We start from the raw sequence: 20,920 nt of genomic DNA, 5'->3' as shown, positions 1-20,920 counted from the left end.
AACAAAGAAAAGTTTGAATGAGAGAAAATGCTTCCAAAATAAGAACACAAATCTTTGTGTTACTGCTACCACAAAGACCGACCTTATTTTCGAAACATAATTCTGTAAACTTTTAAGCTTAGTTTTCGTGAATTTCCTTTGTGCACCTGTTTGCCTTTTAACAGGAATTTTTATGATAAACTTGTCCACTTTGGGCTTTCCTCACACATTAAGCTGACACGCCTTGATATAACTGGAATACTGTTAAAATCCTTGTTAAACCCAACTCACTCACTCACCCACTCACTTATAATTCTGCAGTGTATTTGTCGAATTCTGCACCAGAGAAATACAAAATTCTGCAAGAGTTCTGCACAAAAAGATTTTCTTCAAGTTCGGTTCTTCCTGCACCGAGTTGGCATTTCTGCAGAATCGCGGAAAACAGCAGGGACTGCTGGGACAGTGTATCTGTGTTACAGGTTGTTACACATAGGGTCCTGTTCAAATCATTACTATCAGTTTCAACCAGGGCACACAATATTGGAGTCCTGGATGTGACAGACAGGATGTTCCGTTATACAAATGGGGTCCTTACCATTCCTCGTCCTTCATTAATGTTAAAGTTTTTGTACCCTTAAGCAAGTCAGCTATCGTATCATATGTAGAGCAGACAGAGCTGTCTAGTCCACGCCTAATTAACTGCCCTTATATAATTGAGATTGTCCTACCTGGTAGATATCATTCCGTATCACACAGTTCATGTCTGTGCTTGTATCGTTCACATTACACGGCCATTGTATACGCTCCTATATATCTGCTGTTACCATTGGATGGGGAGTCCTTCAACTTACATATAACCTCACCTACACTTCTCTACACTCTATCATTTAATAATCGGGGAGTGGGGGTGGAAATTAGATTGAGTTTATAATAAGAACATATTTTAATTTAGCGCTCCAAGACAATTCTTTTAACTGAAAGCAGGAGCAGGTTTTTTTTACCCACAATGCATCATTTTTCTGCATTAGTGTATTTTGTTAAACCTGAGGGTAAAATATTAAATTATTTTTTTCATCTTTTAGAACCGGCGAGTTTTTTTTAAAGATAAGGTCCCCTTTAGGCCCATTGGATATGCTTAATTTAATAAATGAGTGAGTATGGTTTTACAGCGCTTTTAGCAATATTCCAGCAATATCACGGCGGGGGACACCAGAAATGGGCTTCACACATTGTACCCATGTCGGGAATTGAACCCGGGTCTTCAGCGTGACGAACAACCGCTTTTACCACTAGGCTACCCGACCACCCCTTAAGAAATGAGGTAAACCCTAAACCATTATGGAAGTTATCGGATATGTTCGTGGTAGTGAGAAATAGACTTTTGTCATTTCTACAATTGTATGTTTGGGTTGTGTAATAACAATAATTGCAAGGTAAGCTGAAAAGTGTCAAAAGCATTGATTTCAGAGGTTTTGCGAATATTTGAACGTGAACAAGTCTTTGACATGTAGATAAAAACAGTACAAGCATATGATGAACTTGCTCATACTTGTCTTGAAGTTAGGAAACAGCCTCATCACTCATTCCAGCAATACTCATGACAGAAGTCAGATATACTTGCCAGTGTAAGAAACTCTACTGGTTCACGGATAGTTGGCAGCTGATAATTTTCGTATGTTCGTGATGTTCAAGTTTATGATTTGACATTTCCAGTGTGTCAAACAGTGTCCTTTACTTGAGTGACTGACTGAGTGAGTGAGTTTGGTTTTACACCGCTTTTAGCAATGTTCAAGCAATATCACGGCGGGGGACACCAGAAATGGGCTTCACACATTGTACCCATGTGGAGAATTGAACCCGGGTCTTCAGCGTGACAAGCGACCGCTTTAACCACAAGGCTACCCGACCACCCCTCCTTTACCAGAACTGCCCACTGACCTGAGCTCAGTGCCCCTTTAAGACTAGGTTTTGTCAAGTGATTGGAAATAAAAATGCAAAACTAGTACATGTCTGAGACTTTCATCACTTTGGGCTTTCCTCCATGGTAAACCTTACATGCCTGAAAAGCAGCATAAAACCCAACTCACTCACTCACTCACTCAGGGTGGCACGGGTGGCAGATGTGGTAAACGTCTGAGACCTGCATCACTTCGGGCTTTCCTCCCATATTAAGCTGACACAACGTGATATAACTGGAATGCTGTTAAAAGCGCATTAAACCCAACTCACTCACTCACTCACTCACTCACCAAGGCGGGAATACTCTCCTTTGATGTGGAAAACAATTCAGTCTAGAGTTACTTCCCTTGAGTGTTGACACCAGAGTTACTCACCTTGAGTGTTGACACTAGATCAGATTGGCCTGTACTCTTTGGCTCCAGACCTAGTGGGTGGACCACCAACCTGTTTTGCTCCTAATTACATTGATCAAGCCCTAGGTTTCTGGTATTGTCCTCAGGGTTACAGACCTAGTGGGTGGACCAGGAACCTGTTTTGCTCCTAATTCCATTGATCAAGCCCTAGGTTTCTGGTATTTTCCTCAGGGTTACAGACCTAGTGGGTGGACCAGGAACCTGTTTTGCTCCTAATTCCATTGATCAAGCCCTAGGTTTCTGGTATTGTCCTCAGGGTTACAGACCTAGTGGGTGGACCAGGAACCTGTTTTGCTCCTAATTTCATTGATCAAGCCCTAGGTTTCTGGTATTGTCCTCAGGGTTACAGACCTAGTGGGTGGACCAGGAACCTGTTTTGCTCCTAATTCCATTGATCAAGCCCTAGGTTTCTGGTATTGTCCTCAGGGTTACAGACCTAGTGGGTGGACCACCAACCTGTTTTGCTCCTAATTCCATTGATCAAGCCCTAGGTTTCTGGTATTGTCCTCAGGGTTACAGACCTAGTGGGTGGACCAGGAACCTGTTTTGCTCCTAATTCCATTGATCAAGCCCTAGGTTTCTGGTATTTTCCTCAGGGTTACAGACCTAGTGGGTGGACCACCAACCTGTTTTGCTCCTAATTTCATTGATCAAGCCCTAGGTTTCTGGTATTGTCCTCAGGGTTACAGACCTAGTGGGTGGACCAGGAACCTGTTTTGCTCCTAATTTCATTGATCAAGCCCTAGGTTTCTGGTATTGTCCTCAGGGTTACAGACCTAGTGGGTGGACCAGGAACCTGTTTTGCTCCTAATTTCATTGATCAAGCCCTAGGTTTCTGGTATTGTCCTCAGGGTTACAGACCTAGTGGGTGGACCAGGAACCTGTTTTGCTCCTAATTCCATTGATCAAGCCCTAGGTTTCTGGTATTGTCCTCAGGGTTACAGACCTAGTGGGTGGACCAGGAACCTGTTTTGCTCCTAATTCCATTGATCAAGCCCTAGGTTTCTGGTATTGTCCTCAGGGTTACAGACCTAGTGGGTGGACCAGGAACCTGTTTTGCTCCTAATTCCATTGATCAAGCCCTAGGTTTCTGGTATTGTCCTCAGGGTTACAGACCTAGTGGGTGGACCAGGAACCTGTTTTGCTCCTAATTCCATTGATCAAGCCCTAGGTTTCTGGTATTGTCCTCAGGGTTACAGACCTAGTGGGTGGACCAGGAACCTGTTTTGCTCCTAATTCCATTGATCAAGCCCTAGGTTTCTGGTATTGTTCTCAGGGTTACAGACCTAGTGGATGGACCACCAACCTGTTTTGCTCCTAATTCCATTGATCAAGCCCTAGGTTTCTGGTATTGTTCTCAGGGTTACAGCTTGGTCCCTCATTGCAGTCTTTGACAAAATGTCTTGAAGAATTTGAGAAATGTTGTAGTCATGAGAAATAAGTATGCGATCAACAATCATGCCCAAAGGCGGTGTTCCTTGCACAAGGTAGACACAATTTTATGGATAACAACTTCTTTAATACTGTTAAAAGTGACATTTCGGTATAGATCCTTATACCGTTGTCAAGCAAGACTGAATGATTGACTTAGTACAGAATATATATAGTAGGTGGAGGATAAACAGTAGAGGCTTAACAGTAACAACAATTGCATACATGAGTGGGATAACATAGGTAAGGTGTTGACAACAGAAGATAATGCTGTCACAACATGATGGACAGAGAACACATAGGTGGAAGCCAATGGGACAAGAAGCCAATTAAACAGGATAAGTGATTATTGCTTGATGAGTTCATAGTAGGCGGATGGGATGAAATAGCCTTGATCTTTGTTGATAGATGGCTTGTGGCGGCGAATGTGTTAGTTTTCTTTTAGTGACATTATGGAGGTTGTTGTAGAGGATTTGGACGTTGTCCCAGTTGATGTTCAGGACAGTTGTTGATATGGTCTGAGATGGCTGATTCACTGTCTGATATTCAGTCTTGCTTGACAACGCTATAAGGATCTATACCGAAACGTTGCTTTTTACATTATTAAAGAAGTTGTTATCCATGAAATTGAGTCTACCTTGTCATCCATCAACTTCTAAGTAATGCCTATCAAACAATTTTTCTTTGCACATATTGAGTGTGAGGTAATCACCCCAAAATTGCAAATAAACATTATTTCCCAGGTAAATTGTGGGACATGTGCCATTTTCTTTTGTGACAAACTTCTGGGATGTTAGAAATAAAATCATTTTTATGTCTAGTCTAGAGACAACAACATGACTGTCTTAAGACAACTAAACGACTGTCTTGAGACAACTACATGACTGTCTTGAGACAACTACACGACTGTCTTGTTATTATCACCTAATCATCGACCCACAAAAAGAATCTTTTCAGAATGTCAGAGAATTAATACCTTCTCTTTAGATTGAAAATGGCTGCTCCTGCAGAAAGAGCTGTGGAAGACGTGGATGTGATTAGAGGCGGAAGGTGGTGTGAATTAATCCTGTTATACTCCGGTGGAGATACAAGGGGTTAGAGGCTATTTTGAGGGAATAAACAAACTACATCACAGCTGCGTTCATGCAACACTGACAATCTGCGGAAGGGTTTGCAATATTTCCTAGTTGAGGGATTTCACACAGGATGTGCCTAGCTTTAAGTTCAGGGCCCTGGTGATCTGACACACATTTCATATTTTACGTTAATCATGTACATATTCACTCTTTGAACCCTGTCAATTAAAAAAAATATCATTAAAAGTTTCGTCATGTGAGACTTTCCTGGAAAGGATGTCAGCCTGTGAATTCTCTTCATGGGAGCACTTTCTCCCCTTTGAAGTGTGTCAGGAAATGTGTGAAATCCTAGATTTTGTTTTAGGGGTTGACCATGGTATGACTGATGATGCAGAGTTGCCTCCCTTAGGCGTGCCAGAATCCTATCATCATGGGTTCAAATTCTACCTGATGATTTTTTCAAGGTTTGTCCACGCCAACCCCCTGCATGTGGGTTTCAAATTGGTAAATTTATGTCCGAGACCTGCATCACTTCGGGTTTTCCTCCTTCACGAACTGACACGCTGGATTATAACTGCAGCATTTAACCCCAACTCAACATCATTGACGTACTCATTCAATAATAAGTTTTGGTTTAAGTGAAATAACAAGTTGCAGAAATGTGGAAGAATGTATTTCCCATCAGTTTGTCTCTCTGAAGACTCTAGTTTCAAATCTTTGTTTCTACTGATACAAAGCCTGAGTTAATCCCAAGCTAATCCCAGCAAAGCCACCCTTGGCACAGATACCTGGACAGATAGATTGTTGGGTCAATTATGTTAAGTTGAGACTTGCCTGCTGAGAATACTATATCAGGGTAGGATGAAGGGGCAAGATGAAGGAGAGGGGTTTAACATTGTTGTTGCCTTGTTGGAGACTGTATGACACTTTGTATGATGCTCTGTATGACTGGCTCAACGGCTCTATGTCTCTGTGGCTCAACGGCTCTATGTCTCTATGGCTCTATGGCTCTATGTCTCTGTGGCTCTATTGCTCAACGGCTCTATGGCTATGTGGCTCTATGTCTCTATGGCTCTATGTCTCTGGGGGCAATATGAAGGAGAGGGGTTTAACATTGTTGTTGCTTTGTGTTGGGGACTGTATGACACTTTGTATGATGCTCTGTATGACTGGCTCAACGGCTCTATGTCTCTGTGGCTCTATGTCTCTGTGGCTCTATGTCTCTGTGGCTCTATGGCTCTATGGCTATGTGGCTCTGTCTCTATGGCTCTATGTCTCTGTGGCTCTATGTCTCTGTGGCTCTGTCTCTGTGGCTCAACGGCTCTATGGCTCTGTCTCTGTAGCTCTATGTCTCTGTGGCCCTATGTCTCTGTGGCTCTATGTCTCTGTGGCTCTATGTCTCTGTGGCTCTATGTCTCTATGGCTCTATGTCTCTGTGGCTCAACGGCTCTATGTCTCTTTGTCTCTGTGGCTCAACGGCTCTATGGCTCTGTCTCTGTGGCTCTATGTCTCTGTGGCTCTATGTCTCTGTGGCTCTGTGGCTCTATGGCTCTGTGGCTCTATGTCTCTGTGGCTCTATGGCTCTGTAGCTCTATGTCTCTATGTCTCTGTGGCTCTATGTCTCTATGGCTCTATGTCTCTATGTCTCTGTGGCTCAACGGCTCTATGTCTCTTTGTCTCTGTGGCTCAACGGCTCTATGGCTCTGTCTCTGTGGCTCTATGTCTCTGTGGCTCTATGTCTCTGTGGCTCTGTGGCTCTATGGCTCTGTGGCTCTATGTCTCTGTGGCTCTATGGCTCTGTAGCTCTATGTCTCTGTGGCTCTATGTCTCTGTGGCTCTATGTCTCTGTGGCTCTATGTCTCTGTGGCTCTGTGGCTCTGTGGCTCTATGTCTCTGTGGCTCTATGGCTCTGTAGCTCTATGTCTCTGTGGCTCTATGGCTCTCTGTCTCTGTGGCTCTGTCTCTATGGCTCAACGGCTCTATGTCTCCGTGGCTCTATGTCTCTGTGGCTCCATCAGTCCATGGCTCTATGGCTCAACAGCTCTATGTCTCTATGGCTCTATGGCTCTGTGGCTCTATGTCTCTGTGACTCTGTCTCTGTGGCTCAATGGCTCTATGTCTATGTGGCTCTATGTCCCTGTGGCTCTGTGGCTCTGTGGCTCTGTCTCTATGGCTCAACGGCTCTATGGCTCTATGTCTCTGGCTCAACGCCTCTATGGCTCTGTGGCTCTATGGCTCAACGGCTCTGTGGCTCAACGGCTCTATGTCTCTATGGCTCTGTGGCTCTATGTCTCTGTGGCTCTATGTCCCTGTGGCTCTGTGCCTCTATGTCTCTGTGGCTCTGTGGCTCTATGGCTTTGTGGCTCTGTGGCTCTGTTGCTCTATGGCTCTGTTGCTCTATGGCTTTGTGGCTCTGTGGCTCTATGTCTATGTGGCTCTATGGCTCTGTTGCTCTATGGCTATGTAGCTCTATGTCTCTGTGGCTCTATGGCTCTATGTCTCTGTGGCTCTGTCTCTATGGCTCAACGGCTCTATGGCTCTATGTCTCTGTGGCTCAACGCCTCTATGGCTCTCTGGCTCTTTGGCTCAACAGCTCTGTGGCTCAATGGCTCTATGTCTCTATGGCTCTGTGGCTCTATGTCTCTGTGACTATGTCTCTTTGGCTCTATGGCTCTATGGCTCTATGTCTCTGTGGCTCTATGGCTCTGTGGCTCTATGGCTCTATGGCTCTATGGCTCTATGGCTCTGTGGCTCTATGGCTATGTACAGGTAGTCTGTGTTGAGTCGGAGGAACTGTGACACTGTCATATTTCCTGTGAGGGTTGATTGAGAAATTCTGACTTGACATAGAAGGAATTGTGCCATCTTTGTTGTGGACAATACATGATGTCAAAGAGGTATGTTTGTCCACAAAACATTGAGTCAAAAAAGCAAATTGTTTTGCTGTCACAAGTCAGTAAAATATGCTGGAGACTGCAACAATTGGACAATGCTGACTTCAGGAGGGTAGGGTGGGAGCAGACTTGTGTTGGGGGTGGGGACAGGCTTGTGTGGGGTTGGGGCAGACTTGTGTTGGGGTGGGAGCAGACGTGTGTTGGGGTTGGGGCAGACTTGTGTTGGTAGTGGTGGCAGACTTGTGTTGGGGAGGGGGCAGACTTGTGTTGGGGTGGGGGCAGGCTTGTGTTGGGGTGGGGGCAGACTTTTGTTGGGGTGGGGGCAGATTTGTGTTGGGGTGGGGGCAGGCTTGTGTTGGGGTGGGGGGAATCTTGTGTTGGGGTTGTGGCAGGCTTGTGTTGGTGGTGGAGGCAGTCTTGTGTTGGGGTGGGGGCAGGCTTGTGTGGGTGAGAATAAGTATGGCTTCAGTGATACAGCTGCTAGGGTTAACAGCAAGGTGAAGATTGATTTGAGTTGTTAGGGATAGTGATTAGTGAAAGACTTTACATCTAGTATCATATTCATCTAGAGTCTAAATGGGTGGGGATCTTCAGAACAGTTTTTGTTTGAGGGGTGGTGGGTTAAGCTGAGGGGTTTGGGGAGGGGGGGGGGGGGGGGGGGGGGGGGGGGAGTTTGAGGGGGGACATTTAAGTATGGGGGTTGGGGCTTAAGCTTGAGGAATAGGACCAGGGCTGGGGAGGAGGAAGGCTTAGCTTGTGGGGTATTATTAGGAGTGGAAGGTTTAAGTTGGGGGGTAAGTATGGGGGAGGTTTGAGTTGGGAGACTGGAGGGAGTGTCTTTATGAAGGTGATCAATCATTGTCGAGAGGCATCAGGATTTGTGTTACTTTGCACACATACCTGGGATTCGGGATTCACAGAGCCGGGGATGATGTTACACCTTCTGAATTTTTAATATATCATAACCATCTTCACCTTGTGAAAATCATTGGTGACTTATCTGCTTCTTAGTGCTGAACCAGTTTTGAATTGGGTGAACTCATCGTGTAGAACATACACTGTAATGAAAATGAACTTTCACTGTTATAAGCAGCTGAAACAGTTATATACTTTACACAACATCTTGTATAGATATACCGTATTCGACGTAATAAGCACCCAGGGTGCACTCAAAATTAGTAATAGGGGGCTCTTAATAGAATATTACTTTGGTGAAAAAAAATAGAGTTGAAAGATAAATTTCATGGTTTATGGAAACAGCCTGCAATGTTTATATACAACATATATATTTTCCCCGGAATGTAATTGCCCATAATTAAGGGTGCATGTAGCACACGAGTGCGTATTATACACGAATAAATAAGTCTTGTGTACATTGATCAATCAGAAGGGGTGCTAAATGAGATTGTTCACTAGCCAATATATTAGCAAATATCGCCGTGGGCGCTTATTGGAACTGGGTGCTTATTACGTCGAATACGGTAGCTGTGCTTGTAACAAACACTGCCTGGCCCCCCTGAACTGCCAAATGTGAACTTAAGAGAAAAGATGAAAACAAGGCCTAAAATTCTTTGACCTATTCCTATGAGTAACGTGTAGTTTTTCTCTAAAATACTTCTAAGTTTGTATATATGTGATACAATGGCTTGACTAAAATGAGTAAAAAAAGTGGTTAGAGATATTATTGGAAAGCTTCATGAAAACTGATACTATACGACAGTGCAGTCGTTTGGAGGAATATTTGCTTTGTGTCATGGACTTGTTCATACTTTGTTTTTCTCAAGAATGTCAGAAATGTTGCCATACATAAAAAAATAATGGACTTTAAAACTTAAAAACAAAAATGTAGTACTTGTTAGTCATTTAAGTGAGTGAGTGAGTTAGGTTCAACACCGCTTTTAGCAGTATTCCAGTTATGTCGCGGCGTGTCAGCTTAATGTGGGAGGAAAGCCCGAAGTGATGCAGACGTTTACCACTTCGGTGAAACCCATGAGCACGGGTATGGTGCTGACAAACCTAGAAACATAATCGGGGCAAACCGGGATTCGAGCCCACAATCATAGGTTTCTGGTGTGCCCAAGGGACGCAACTCTGCACAGCGAATTGCGGCGCCTTAGACGACTGGGCCACCGTGCCCCCTAGTCATTTGAACATTTCTAATAAATGTCAGGAGAAATTTGAAGCTTGCATCTTTTGAATAATCTCTTGAACCAGAATCCCAAGATCTAATGTGAAACTGTTAGTTCTTAATTTATAATAGTGCAACATGGTTTTTGTTTGATATCCTCCCAATCTTACACTATCCCACTCAATTTCCCTGACACCCTCCAAGCACCAAGACAAATGTGACACCCTGACCCCCTTATTCACCATCCATCCACCCTACCCCACTGTCTCCAAGACAAACGTGACACCCTGACCCCCTTATTCACCGTCCATCCACCTTACCCCACTGTCTCCAAGACAAATGTGACGCCCTGACCCCCTTATTCACCGTCCATCCACCTTACCCCACTGTCTCCAAGACAAATGTGACACCCTGACCCCCTTATTCACCGTCCATCCACCCTACCCCACTGTCTCCAAGACAAATGTGACACCCTGACCCCCTTATTAACCGTCCATCCACCTTATCCCGCTGTCTCCACGACAAATGTGACACCCTGACCCCCTTATTCACCGTCCCTCCACCTTGTCTCCAAGACAAATGTGCCACTCTGACCCCCTTATTCACCGTCCCTCCACCTTACCCCACTGTCTCCATGACAAATGTGACATCCTGACCCCCTTATTCACCATCCATCCACCTTACCCCACTGTCTCCATGACAAATGTGACGCCCCTGACCCCCTTATTCACCATCCATCCACCTTACCCCACTGTCTCCAAGACAGATGTGACGCCCCTGACCCCCTTATTCACCATCCATCCACCTTACCCCACTGTCTCCATGACAAATGTGACGCCCCTGACCCCCTTATTCACCATCCATCCACCTTACCCCACTGTCTCCAAGACAGATGTGACGCCCCTGACCCCCTTATTCACCATCCATCCACCTTACCCCACTGTCTCCAAGACAGATGTGACGCCCCTGACCCCCTTATTCACCATCCATCCACCTTACCCCACTGTCTCCAAGACAGATGTGACGCCCCTGACCCCCTTATTCACCATCCATCCACCTTACCCCACTGTCTCCAAGACAGATGTGACGCCCCTGACCCCCTTATTCACCATCCATCCACCTTACCCCACTGTCTCCATGACAAATGTGACGCCCCTGACCCCCTTATTCACCATCCATCCACCTTACCCCACTGTCTCCAAGACAGATGTGACGCCCCTGACCCCCTTATTCACCATCCATCCACCTTACCCCACTGTCTCCATGACAAATGTGACGCCCCTGACCCCCTTATTCACCATCCATCCACCTTACCCCACTGTCTCCAAGACAGATGTGACGCCCCTGACCTCCTTATTCACCGTCCATCCACCTTACCCCGCTGTCTCCATGACAAATGTGACACCCTGACCCCCTTATTCACCATCCATCCACCTTACCCCACTGTCTCCAAGACAGATGTGACGCCCCTGACCTCCTTATTCACCGTCCATCCACCTTACCCCGCTGTCTCCATGACAAATGTGACACCCTGACCCCCTTATTCACCATCCATCCACCTTACCCCACTGTCTCCAAGACAGATGTGACGCCCCGACCCCCTTATTCACCGTCCATCCACCCTACCCCACTGTCTCCAAGACAAATGTGACACCCTGACCCCCTTATTCACCGTCCCTCCACCCTACCCCACTGTCTCCATGACAAATGTGACGCCCCTGACCCCCTTATTCACCATCCATCCACCTTACCCCACTGTCTCCAAGACAGATGTGACGCCCCTGACCCCCTTATTCACCATCCATCCACCTTACCCCACTGTCTCCATGACAAATGTGACGCCCCTGACCCCCTTATTCACCATCCATCCACCTTACCCCACTGTCTCCAAGACAGATGTGACGCCCCTGACCCCCTTATTCACCATCCATCCACCTTACCCCACTGTCTCCATGACAAATGTGACGCCCCTGACCCCCTTATTCACCATCCATCCACCTTACCCCACTGTCTCCAAGACAGATGTGACGCCCCTGACCTCCTTATTCACCGTCCATCCACCTTACCCCGCTGTCTCCATGACAAATGTGACACCCTGACCCCCTTATTCACCATCCATCCACCTTACCCCACTGTCTCCAAGACAGATGTGACGCCCCTGACCTCCTTATTCACCGTCCATCCACCTTACCCCGCTGTCTCCATGACAAATGTGACACCCTGACCCCCTTATTCACCATCCATCCACCTTACCCCACTGTCTCCAAGACAGATGTGACGCCCCGACCCCCTTATTCACCGTCCATCCACCCTACCCCACTGTCTCCAAGACAAATGTGACGCCCTGACCCCCTTATTCACCGTCCATCCACCCTACCCCACTGTCTCCAAGACAAATGTGACACCCTGACCCCCTTATTAACCGTCCATCCACCTTATCCCGCTGTCTCCATGACAAATGTGACACCCTGACCCCCTTATTCACCATCCATCCACCTTACCCCACTGTCTCCATGACAAATGTGACGCCCCTGACCCCCTTATTCACCATCCATCCACCTTACCCCACTGTCTCCAAGACAGATGTGACGCCCCTGACCTCCTTATTCACCGTCCATCCACCTTACCCCGCTGTCTCCATGACAAATGTGACACCCTGACCCCCTTATTCACCATCCATCCACCTTACCCCACTGTCTCCAAGACAGATGTGACGCCCCGACCCCCTTATTCACCGTCCATCCACCCTTCCCCACTGTCTCCAAGACAAATGTGACACCCTGACCCCCTTATTAACCGTCCATCCACCTTATCCCGCTGTCTCCATGACAAATGTGACACCCTGACCCCCTTATTCACCGTCCCTCCACCCTACCCCACTCTCTCCAAGACAAATGTGACGCCCTGACCCCCTTATTCACCGTCCATCCACCCTACCCCACTGTCTCCAAGACAAATGTGACACCCTGACCCCCTTATTAACCGTCCATCCACCTTATCCCGCTGTCTCCATGACAAATGTGACACCCTGACCCCCTTATTCACCGTCCCTCCACCTTGTCCCACTGTCTCCAAGACAAATGTGCCACCCTGACCCCCTTATTCACCGTCCATCCACCTTGTCCCACTGTCTCCAAGACAAATGTGCCACCCTGACCCCCTTATTCACCGTCCCTCCACCTTACCCCACTGTCTCCATGACAAATGTGACGCCCCTGACCCCCTTATTCACCATCCATCCACCTTACCCCACTGTCTCCATGACAAATGTGACATCCTGACCCCCTTATTCACCGTCCATCCACCTTACCCCACTGCCTCCAAGACAAATGTGACGCCCTGACCCCCTTATTCACCGTCCATCCACCTTACCCCACTGTCTCCAAGACAAATGTGACGCCCTGACCCCCTTATTCACCGTCCATCCACCTTACCCCACTGCCTCCAAGACAAATGTGACGCCCTGACCCCCTTATTCACCGTCCATCCACCTTACCCCACTGTCTCCAAGACAGATGTGACGCCCCTGACCCCCTTATTCACCATCCATCCACCTTACCCCACTGTCTCCAAGACAGATGTGACATCCTGACCCCCTTATTCACCATCCATCCACCTTACCCCACTGTCTCCAAGACAGATGTGACGCCCTGACCCCCTTATTCACCATCCATCCACCTTACCCCACTGTCTCCAAGACAAATGTGACATCCTGACCCCCTTATTCACCATCCATCCACCTTACCCCACTGTCTCCAAGACAAATGTGACGCCCTGACCCCCTTATTCACCGTCCATCCACCTTACCCCACTGTCTCCAAGACAAATGTGACACCCTGACCCCCTTATTCACCGTCCATCCACCCTACCCCACTGTCTCCAAGACAAATGTGACACCCTGACCCCCTTATTCACCGTCCCTCCACCTTGTCTCCAAGACAAATGTGCCACTCTGACCCCCTTATTCACCGTCCCTCCACCTTACCCCACTGTCTCCACGACAAATGTGACACCCTGACCCCCTTATTAACCGTCCATCCACCTTATCCCGCTGTCTCCACGACAAATGTGACACCCTGACCCCCTTATTCACCGTCCCTCCACCTTGTCTCCAAGACAAATGTGACGCCCTGACCCACCTTGATCCAATGCACCCATCTCACGCTCCCTTAAAAAACCCCACCCACCCCAACCAACCCTATGAAGAACGCCATCTCACCACCTCCACCCATCTTCACACACCCAAAGACAAATGAACCCGATCACCCACCTTGCATGTATTTCTAAATAAAAAACAACAAAATAATGTTGACAAATCTAAAAGGAACGATGTTCTGCTTTGTTGTTTGTGAGGTTCACATTGCCTGCTATTGTGAAGATGACCCCCCCTCCTGGACAGATTCATCTCAGCTGGAGGGTGGTCGGGGTCGGGGAGGCTGGTGCCGTATTTAGGCTGCCACAACATGCAGCAGTTGCTGGCAGACTAATTATGACTGTGATGTATTCCTCATGTCAGAGGGTCACATTAGTTAGGTAACAGAGCGATAACAAGAGCTTCAGTGTTAAAGGGGGTCTGTGCTCTACAGTCTGGGACCATTCCAGGGACAGGGCCCTATTCCAAACACTTAACTCACATATTTAACATAGGCTTAACTGAGCTACAGATAAGCAGCGTATTTGCGTAAAATACCCCCCCCCCCCCCCCAAATATTCAAAACACAATTACTTTAAATCAACTTGCGTACAGAAACGCATGCATTAAATGAAAAACTCAAATGTGTAAAAACAGCATGCGTAAATACCCAATGAAGCTTTTGGAGCTGATTTCCGAAACACAATTATGAGCTAATTTACTTTCTGAGTCAAGCCTATATATTTAGAACAGTTACATACATCTAAAATATTATTTCATTTTATGGCAAGCATGGGTTGCAGAAGATGTGGTGCTAATTACACAGAGACAATGTCCCATTTGGCACAAGTTGAAAATTTATAAACCTTTATGAACAGTGACAAGGATTGACATTGAAGGATTATGTTTTATGGACATTTTTACCACTATATTTTTTCTTTTCAAAAGGTATTGAAGAGCAATTAAGAACTATGATTCAATAACTCTGATTTATTTTTAAGAACTTTGATTTAATAACTCTCATTTATTTTTAAGAACTGTGATTTAATACCTGATTTATTTTTAAGAACTGTGATTTAATAACTGATCTATTTTTAAGAACTATGATTTAATAACTCTCATTTATTTTTAAGAACTGCGATTTAATAACTCTGATTTATTTTTAAGAACTGTGATTCAATACCTGATTTATTTTTAAGAACTATGATTTAATAACTCTCATTTATTTTTAAGAACTGCGATTTAATAACTGATCTATTTTTAAGAACTATGATTTAATAACTCTCATTTCATTTTAAGAACTGCGATTTAATAACTCTGATTTATTTTTAAGAACTATGATTCAATACCTGATTTATCTTTAAGAACTGATTTGATAACTCTGATTTATTTTTAAGAACTGAGATTTAATAACTCTGATTTATTTTTAAGAACTATGATTTAATAACTCTGATTTATATTTAAGAACTGTTATTTAATAACTCTGATTTATTTTTAAGAACTATGATTCAATACCTGATTATTTTTAAGATCTATGATTTAATAACTCAGATTTATTTTCAAGAACTATGATTTTGATTGACATTAATGTTTCACATGAAAGAGCAATTGACACTTTAGAACTGTAATTTCTTAACATGACATTTTGGGATTAAAGAAATTGACATTTTAAAACTTGTTTTTGAAATTATTGACATTTTGGAATTATAGCAATTGACCATTTAGAACTACTTTACAATGATTGACATTTATGAATTATAAACAATAGACATTTTAAAACCTTGTTGCAATGATTGACATTTTGGAATTATGATTCCAGTATAACAACTGACAGTTTAATCATTTTTTTGCAATGATTGACATTTTGGAATAATAATTCAATTGACATTTTGAAATTATTTGCTGTGATTGACTTTTTGGAATTATTATTCCAATATAACAACTGACATTTTAGTACTTTTTTTGTAATGATTGACAATTTGGAATAATAATTCAAATGACATTTTGAAACTTGTTAGCAATGATTGACATTTTGGAATTATAATTCAATTGACATTTTGAAACTTGTTTGCAGTGATTGACATTTTGGAATTATCATATCTTTATAACAACTTACATTTTCAAACTTATATTTCTTTATAATTGACATTTCAGAACTTGACATCATTACAACTTCAACACCAACACATTTATTTCAAACAAGTTGTGCACTGGCACAGAATCCATGTTGCCAATGCTCAGTTCTCAGTGTTCATGGCTTACACACAAGTCAGCGCCCTCCATACACAGTTATGACAGTGAAGATCCGGGGTAGAATAGGTCTTCAGCAACCCATACTTGCCATAAAAGGCGACTATGCTTGTCGTAAAAGGCGACTAACGGGATCGGATGGTCAGGCTCGCTGACTTGGTTGATGCATGTCATTGATCCCAATTGCGTGGATCGATGCTCATGATATCAATCACTGGATTGTCTGATCCAGACTCGATTATTTACAGACCGCTGTCATGTACGTGGAATATTGCTGAGTGCGGCGTTAAACAACCAACCAACCAACCAACCATACACAGTTATGACAGTGAAGTATCAGTGAACTACATTTCAATTCTGAACAATCCTTGAACAATAAAAACATTTTTATTAAATGTTCAGAAGTGTTTGCTGCAGACAATATAATAAAACTGAGAGTTTCTTTGTTCAGTTATATTTTCCTGAGCATATTTTGTTCCCCCATTGATAACCATGTACTTTTTATGGCTACATGAAGGCAGGTATGACATTAGGAAGCTATAACTGTTGGCCAGATCTGATGCTAGCATCACCTTCACACCTGTGAATGAATAAGTTACTCTATGCCCCAAAGCAGTGTGATAATAGGCCGGGGTGAGACACCTCCCCTTTCTACCTGTCGGCGTACCTGGGAGATGGCGGTAACGAGGTGCCGGTACACTGGACTCCGATCCAGGCTCCGGTCTTAGTCATCATATGTGAAGACTTACAGAGATGACACCTTCTTATTATGAAATAATAATGCGTCGTTGTATATACGAGTAGTCGGGTACACGTTAGGGTCATTCGGGTTTGGTAGTGTTAAAATATTTTTTTGGAAGTTTGTAACTTTTGAGGCTTCTGTGTTGGCTTGTAATAGCTACAGCACCTGCGCCGTGAATCATGGATGCCTGGCTGGAGAAAACAGTTAATAGATCTGTGAGCAATAAGGCTGAATTATTTCTCTTTGTAAGTTTTTATAGCTTAAGGTTGTGTATGTGTGTGGACATATATTTTTGAGAATGCCACCTTCCAGAGACTTGCAGGTGCTTGGTGACCTGTACTGAGCCCTGACATGCTGTGCTGTGCTGTGCTGTGTTGTGCTGTGCTGTGCTGTGTGAGAGTTGGGACATAGAACTAGTGTTGTATGTTTGTATTCCGTTACTCATAATTATATTACTTTGTTTCAGGTTTTCTCGAGTTTGTGGAGAAAGTTTTGTTCTATTGCTGTCTTGGTAAGTAAATCTACGTATCTTTCTTCCATAATTTCCACAATCTCTTTCTCCCCTAATTTCCCCAATATTATTTCCCGATTATTCCCCAATCTCTTTCTCCCATAATTTCCCCCATCTATTTCTCCCATAGTTCCCCAATCCCTTTCTCCCATAATTTCCCCAATATTATTTCCCGATTAATCCCCAATCTCTTTCTCCCATAATTTCCCCCATCTATTTCTCCCATAGTTCCCCAATCCCTTTCTCCCATAATTTCCCCAATATTATTTCCCGATTATTCCCCAATCCCTTTCTCCCCTAATTTCCCCCGTCTATTTCTCCCATAGTTCCCCAATCCCTTTCTCCCATAATTTCTTTACAATATTCCTCCCATAATTTCCCCAATATTATTTCCAGATTATTCCCCAATCTCTTTCTCCAATAATTTCCCCCATATTTTTCTCCCATAATTCCCCAATTTTTTTCTCCCATAATTTCCCCAAAATTTTCCTCCCATAACTCCCCCTCTCTTTCTCACAAAATTTCCCCAATAGTTTTTCCCGATAGTTGTCCAATCTCTTTCCCTGTAATACTTCATCTATTTCTCTCATAATTTTCACCATCTTTTTCTCCCATAATTTCCCAATATTTTTTTAAAATAATTCCTCAATCTCTTTCCCCCATAACTCCCCATCTCTTTTTCACATGATTCACCTGTATTTCCCTCCTCTTCCTACCGTATTTCCCTCTCTTCCTCGAGTACTTCACCTCTCTTCCTCCAACCCTCTTGAGGACCAGGATTTATGATTTTGGCAGAGTGATGTACATTCAAACCCCTTCACAGCCGTGTGAAACACACATAGCTGTCAATGCAGTCACAACGATGCCGCTAAGTGGCATGTCGCTGACACCGACAGTAACATGACTTGTCTCTCCACAAAGGGAGTAGGGTGTTCAGGCGAGATAGGTATCTCTCCCGGTGAGACTTTTTCGCCTTTCACAGATCTAGCCGTGATCAAATCATCGACCTGGACTCAGTTTACTGCTGGATTGCCTTCTAACAAAAGAAGGTACACAGGTCACCAGCACTATATACATGTCGGCAGGGAAAATATACACGCGGCCATTTCACCAGCGCTTATTAGGGACGAGCTGTGGTCGATCTTCCAGGGAGGTGATGGTGATGGGGCTGGTCTGGCACTTGAGATTGATGAAGTATGATGCGCACCTCTATGTTTTCCAGACCAATGTACATTTGTCATTTTCCCTGATGATTATAGGGGAATGTGTGCTGGGTGCTGTGGATACCTGCTTCTCAGATGCGGGTACATTCACAAGCCGAGTCTTTGAGGATGACACGTGTAAAACTTAGCGTCATCACATATTTTCAGTGAACCATTCGTATAGTTTCACCACTATTTTGCCTTTTACGCCAATGGAGACTTTGTCGGTGTATGATCTAATCTGGTTTAAACTGTTGCCTTGATGTTATGTACAGTATTTGATGTATATGTATTTTAAGGAGATTGCTTTAGTTTCAGGGAAGTCATGAATATTTCTTTGTCAAATTCGTTTTTTTCACAAAGGACTGAGAGACCCAAGTAGCACCTCATGTTGAGATTTTTGTCTTGTCTTGATTAGACACACCATGTACACAGTCCCAAACATCAGACCCCAAGTACCTGCACATGTTGAGATTTTTGTCTTGTCTTGATTAGACACACCATGTACATAGTCCCAAACATCAGACCCCAAGTACCTGCACATGTTGAGATTTTTGTCTTGTCTTGATTAGACACACCATGTACATAGTCCCAAACATCAGACCCCAAGTACCAGCTCATGTGGAGGTTTTTGTCTTGTCTTGATGAAATACACCATGTACACAGTCCCAAACATCAGACCCCAAGTACCAGCTCATGTGGAGGTTTTTGTCTTGTCTTGATGAAATACACCATGTACACAGTCCCAAACATCAGACCCCAAGTACCAGCTCATGTGGAGGTTTTTGTCTTGTCTTGATGAAATACACCATGTACACAGTCCCAAACATCAGACCCCAAGTACCAGCTCATGTGGAGGTTTTTGTCTTGTCTTGATGAAATACACCATGTACACAGTCCCAAACATCAGACCCCAAGTACCAGCTCATGTGGAGGTTTTTGTCTTGTCTTGATGAAATACACCATGTACACAGTCCCAAACATCAGACCCCAAGTACCAGCTCATGTGGAGGTTTTTGTCTTGTCTTGATGAAATACACCATGTACACAGTCCCAAACATCAGACCCCAAGTACCAGCTCATGTGGAGGTTTTTGTCTTGTCTTGATGAAATACACCATGTACACAGTCCCAAACATCAGACCCCAAGTACCAGCTCATGTGGAGGTTTTTGTCTTGTCTTGATGAAATACACCATGTACACAGTCCCAAACATCAGACCCCAAGTACCAGCTCATGTGGAGGTTTTTGTCTTGTCTTGATGAAATACACCATGTACACAGTCCCAAACATCAGACCCCAAGTACCAGCTCATGTGGAGGTTTTTGTCTTGTCTTGATGAAATACACCATGTACACAGTCCCAAACATCAGACCCCAAGTACCAGCTCATGTGGAGGTTTTTGTCTTGTCTTGATTAGACACACCATGTACATAGTCCCAAACATCAGACCCCAAGTACCTGCACATGTTGAGATTTTTGTCTTGTCTTGATTAGACACACCATGTACATAGTCCCAAACATCAGACCCCAAGTACCTGCACATGTTGAGATTTTTGTCTTGTCTTGATTAGACACACCATGTACATAGTCCCAAACATCAGACCCCAAGTACCTGCACATGTTGAGATTTTTGTCTTGTCTTGATTAGACACACCATGTACATAGTCCCAAACATCAGACCCCAAGTACCTGCACATGTTGAGATTTTTGTTTTGTCTTGATTAGACACACCATGTACATAGTCCCAAACATCAGACCCCAAGTACCAGCTCATGTGGAGGTTTTTGTCTTGTCTTGATGAAATACACCATGTACACAGTCCCAAACATCAGACCCCAAGTACCAGCTCATGTGGAGGTTTTTGTCTTGTCTTGATGAAATACACCATGTACACAGTCCCAAACATCAGACCCCAAGTACCAGCTCATATGGAGGTTTTTGTCTTGTCTTGATGAAATACACCATGTACACAGTCCCAAACATCAGACCCCAAGTACCAGCTCATGTGGAGGTTTTTGTCTTGTCTTGATGAAATACACCATGTACACAGTCCCAAACATCAGACCCCAAGTACCAGCTCATGTGGAGGTTTTTGTCTTGTCTTGATGAAATACACCATGTACACAGTCCCAAACATCAGACCCCAAGTACCAGCTCATGTGGAGGTTTTTGTCTTGTCTTGATGAAATACACCATGTACA

The 20,920-nt window shown here is 44.3% G+C and overlaps 4 protein-coding genes across 4 annotated transcripts in view; all 4 read left to right on the top strand.

Moving 5' to 3' along the window:
- Window positions 1-20,920, top strand: part of LOC124122871 (cell adhesion molecule-related/down-regulated by oncogenes-like) — a 346,871-nt gene that overhangs the window by 192,647 nt on the left and 133,304 nt on the right. Inside the window, exon 5 of the mRNA XM_048390129.1 lies at window positions 17,471-17,515. The gene's annotated coding sequence lies outside the window, so the exon portion shown is untranslated. The remainder of the gene's footprint in view (window positions 1-17,470; window positions 17,516-20,920) is intronic.
- On the top strand, window positions 6,794-7,507 carry LOC124122873. The gene has a single exon (XM_046486060.2). It carries the CDS (start codon window positions 6,794-6,796, stop codon window positions 7,505-7,507), a length of 714 nt encoding a protein of 237 aa, XP_046342016.2.
- Window positions 10,460-11,290, top strand: LOC125377259 (splicing factor 3A subunit 2-like). The gene has a single exon (XM_048390141.1). The coding sequence runs from the start codon at window positions 10,460-10,462 to the stop codon at window positions 11,288-11,290; it is 831 nt and encodes a 276-aa protein (XP_048246098.1).
- LOC125377258 (splicing factor 3A subunit 2-like) lies at window positions 11,581-11,979 on the top strand. Its single transcript, XM_048390140.1, has one exon. It carries the CDS (start codon window positions 11,581-11,583, stop codon window positions 11,977-11,979), a length of 399 nt encoding a protein of 132 aa, XP_048246097.1.

The sequence above is a fragment of the Haliotis rufescens genome, unplaced genomic scaffold (assembly GCF_023055435.1).
Source record: "Haliotis rufescens isolate VD_foot unplaced genomic scaffold, xgHalRufe1.0.p SCAF_84, whole genome shotgun sequence".
Taxonomy (NCBI): domain Eukaryota; kingdom Metazoa; phylum Mollusca; class Gastropoda; order Lepetellida; family Haliotidae; genus Haliotis; species Haliotis rufescens.
Note: the sequence above shows the minus strand (reverse complement) of the source record. Positions and strands in the feature narration are given on the sequence as shown.

Coding starts and splice junctions, on each gene's coding strand:
- LOC124122873 (XM_046486060.2), top strand. CDS start 6,794: ATGGCTCTCTGTCTCTGTGGCTCTGTCTCTATGGCTCAACGGCTCTAT.
- LOC125377258 (XM_048390140.1), top strand. CDS start 11,581: ATGACAAATGTGACGCCCCTGACCCCCTTATTCACCATCCATCCACCT.
- LOC125377259 (XM_048390141.1), top strand. CDS start 10,460: ATGTGCCACTCTGACCCCCTTATTCACCGTCCCTCCACCTTACCCCAC.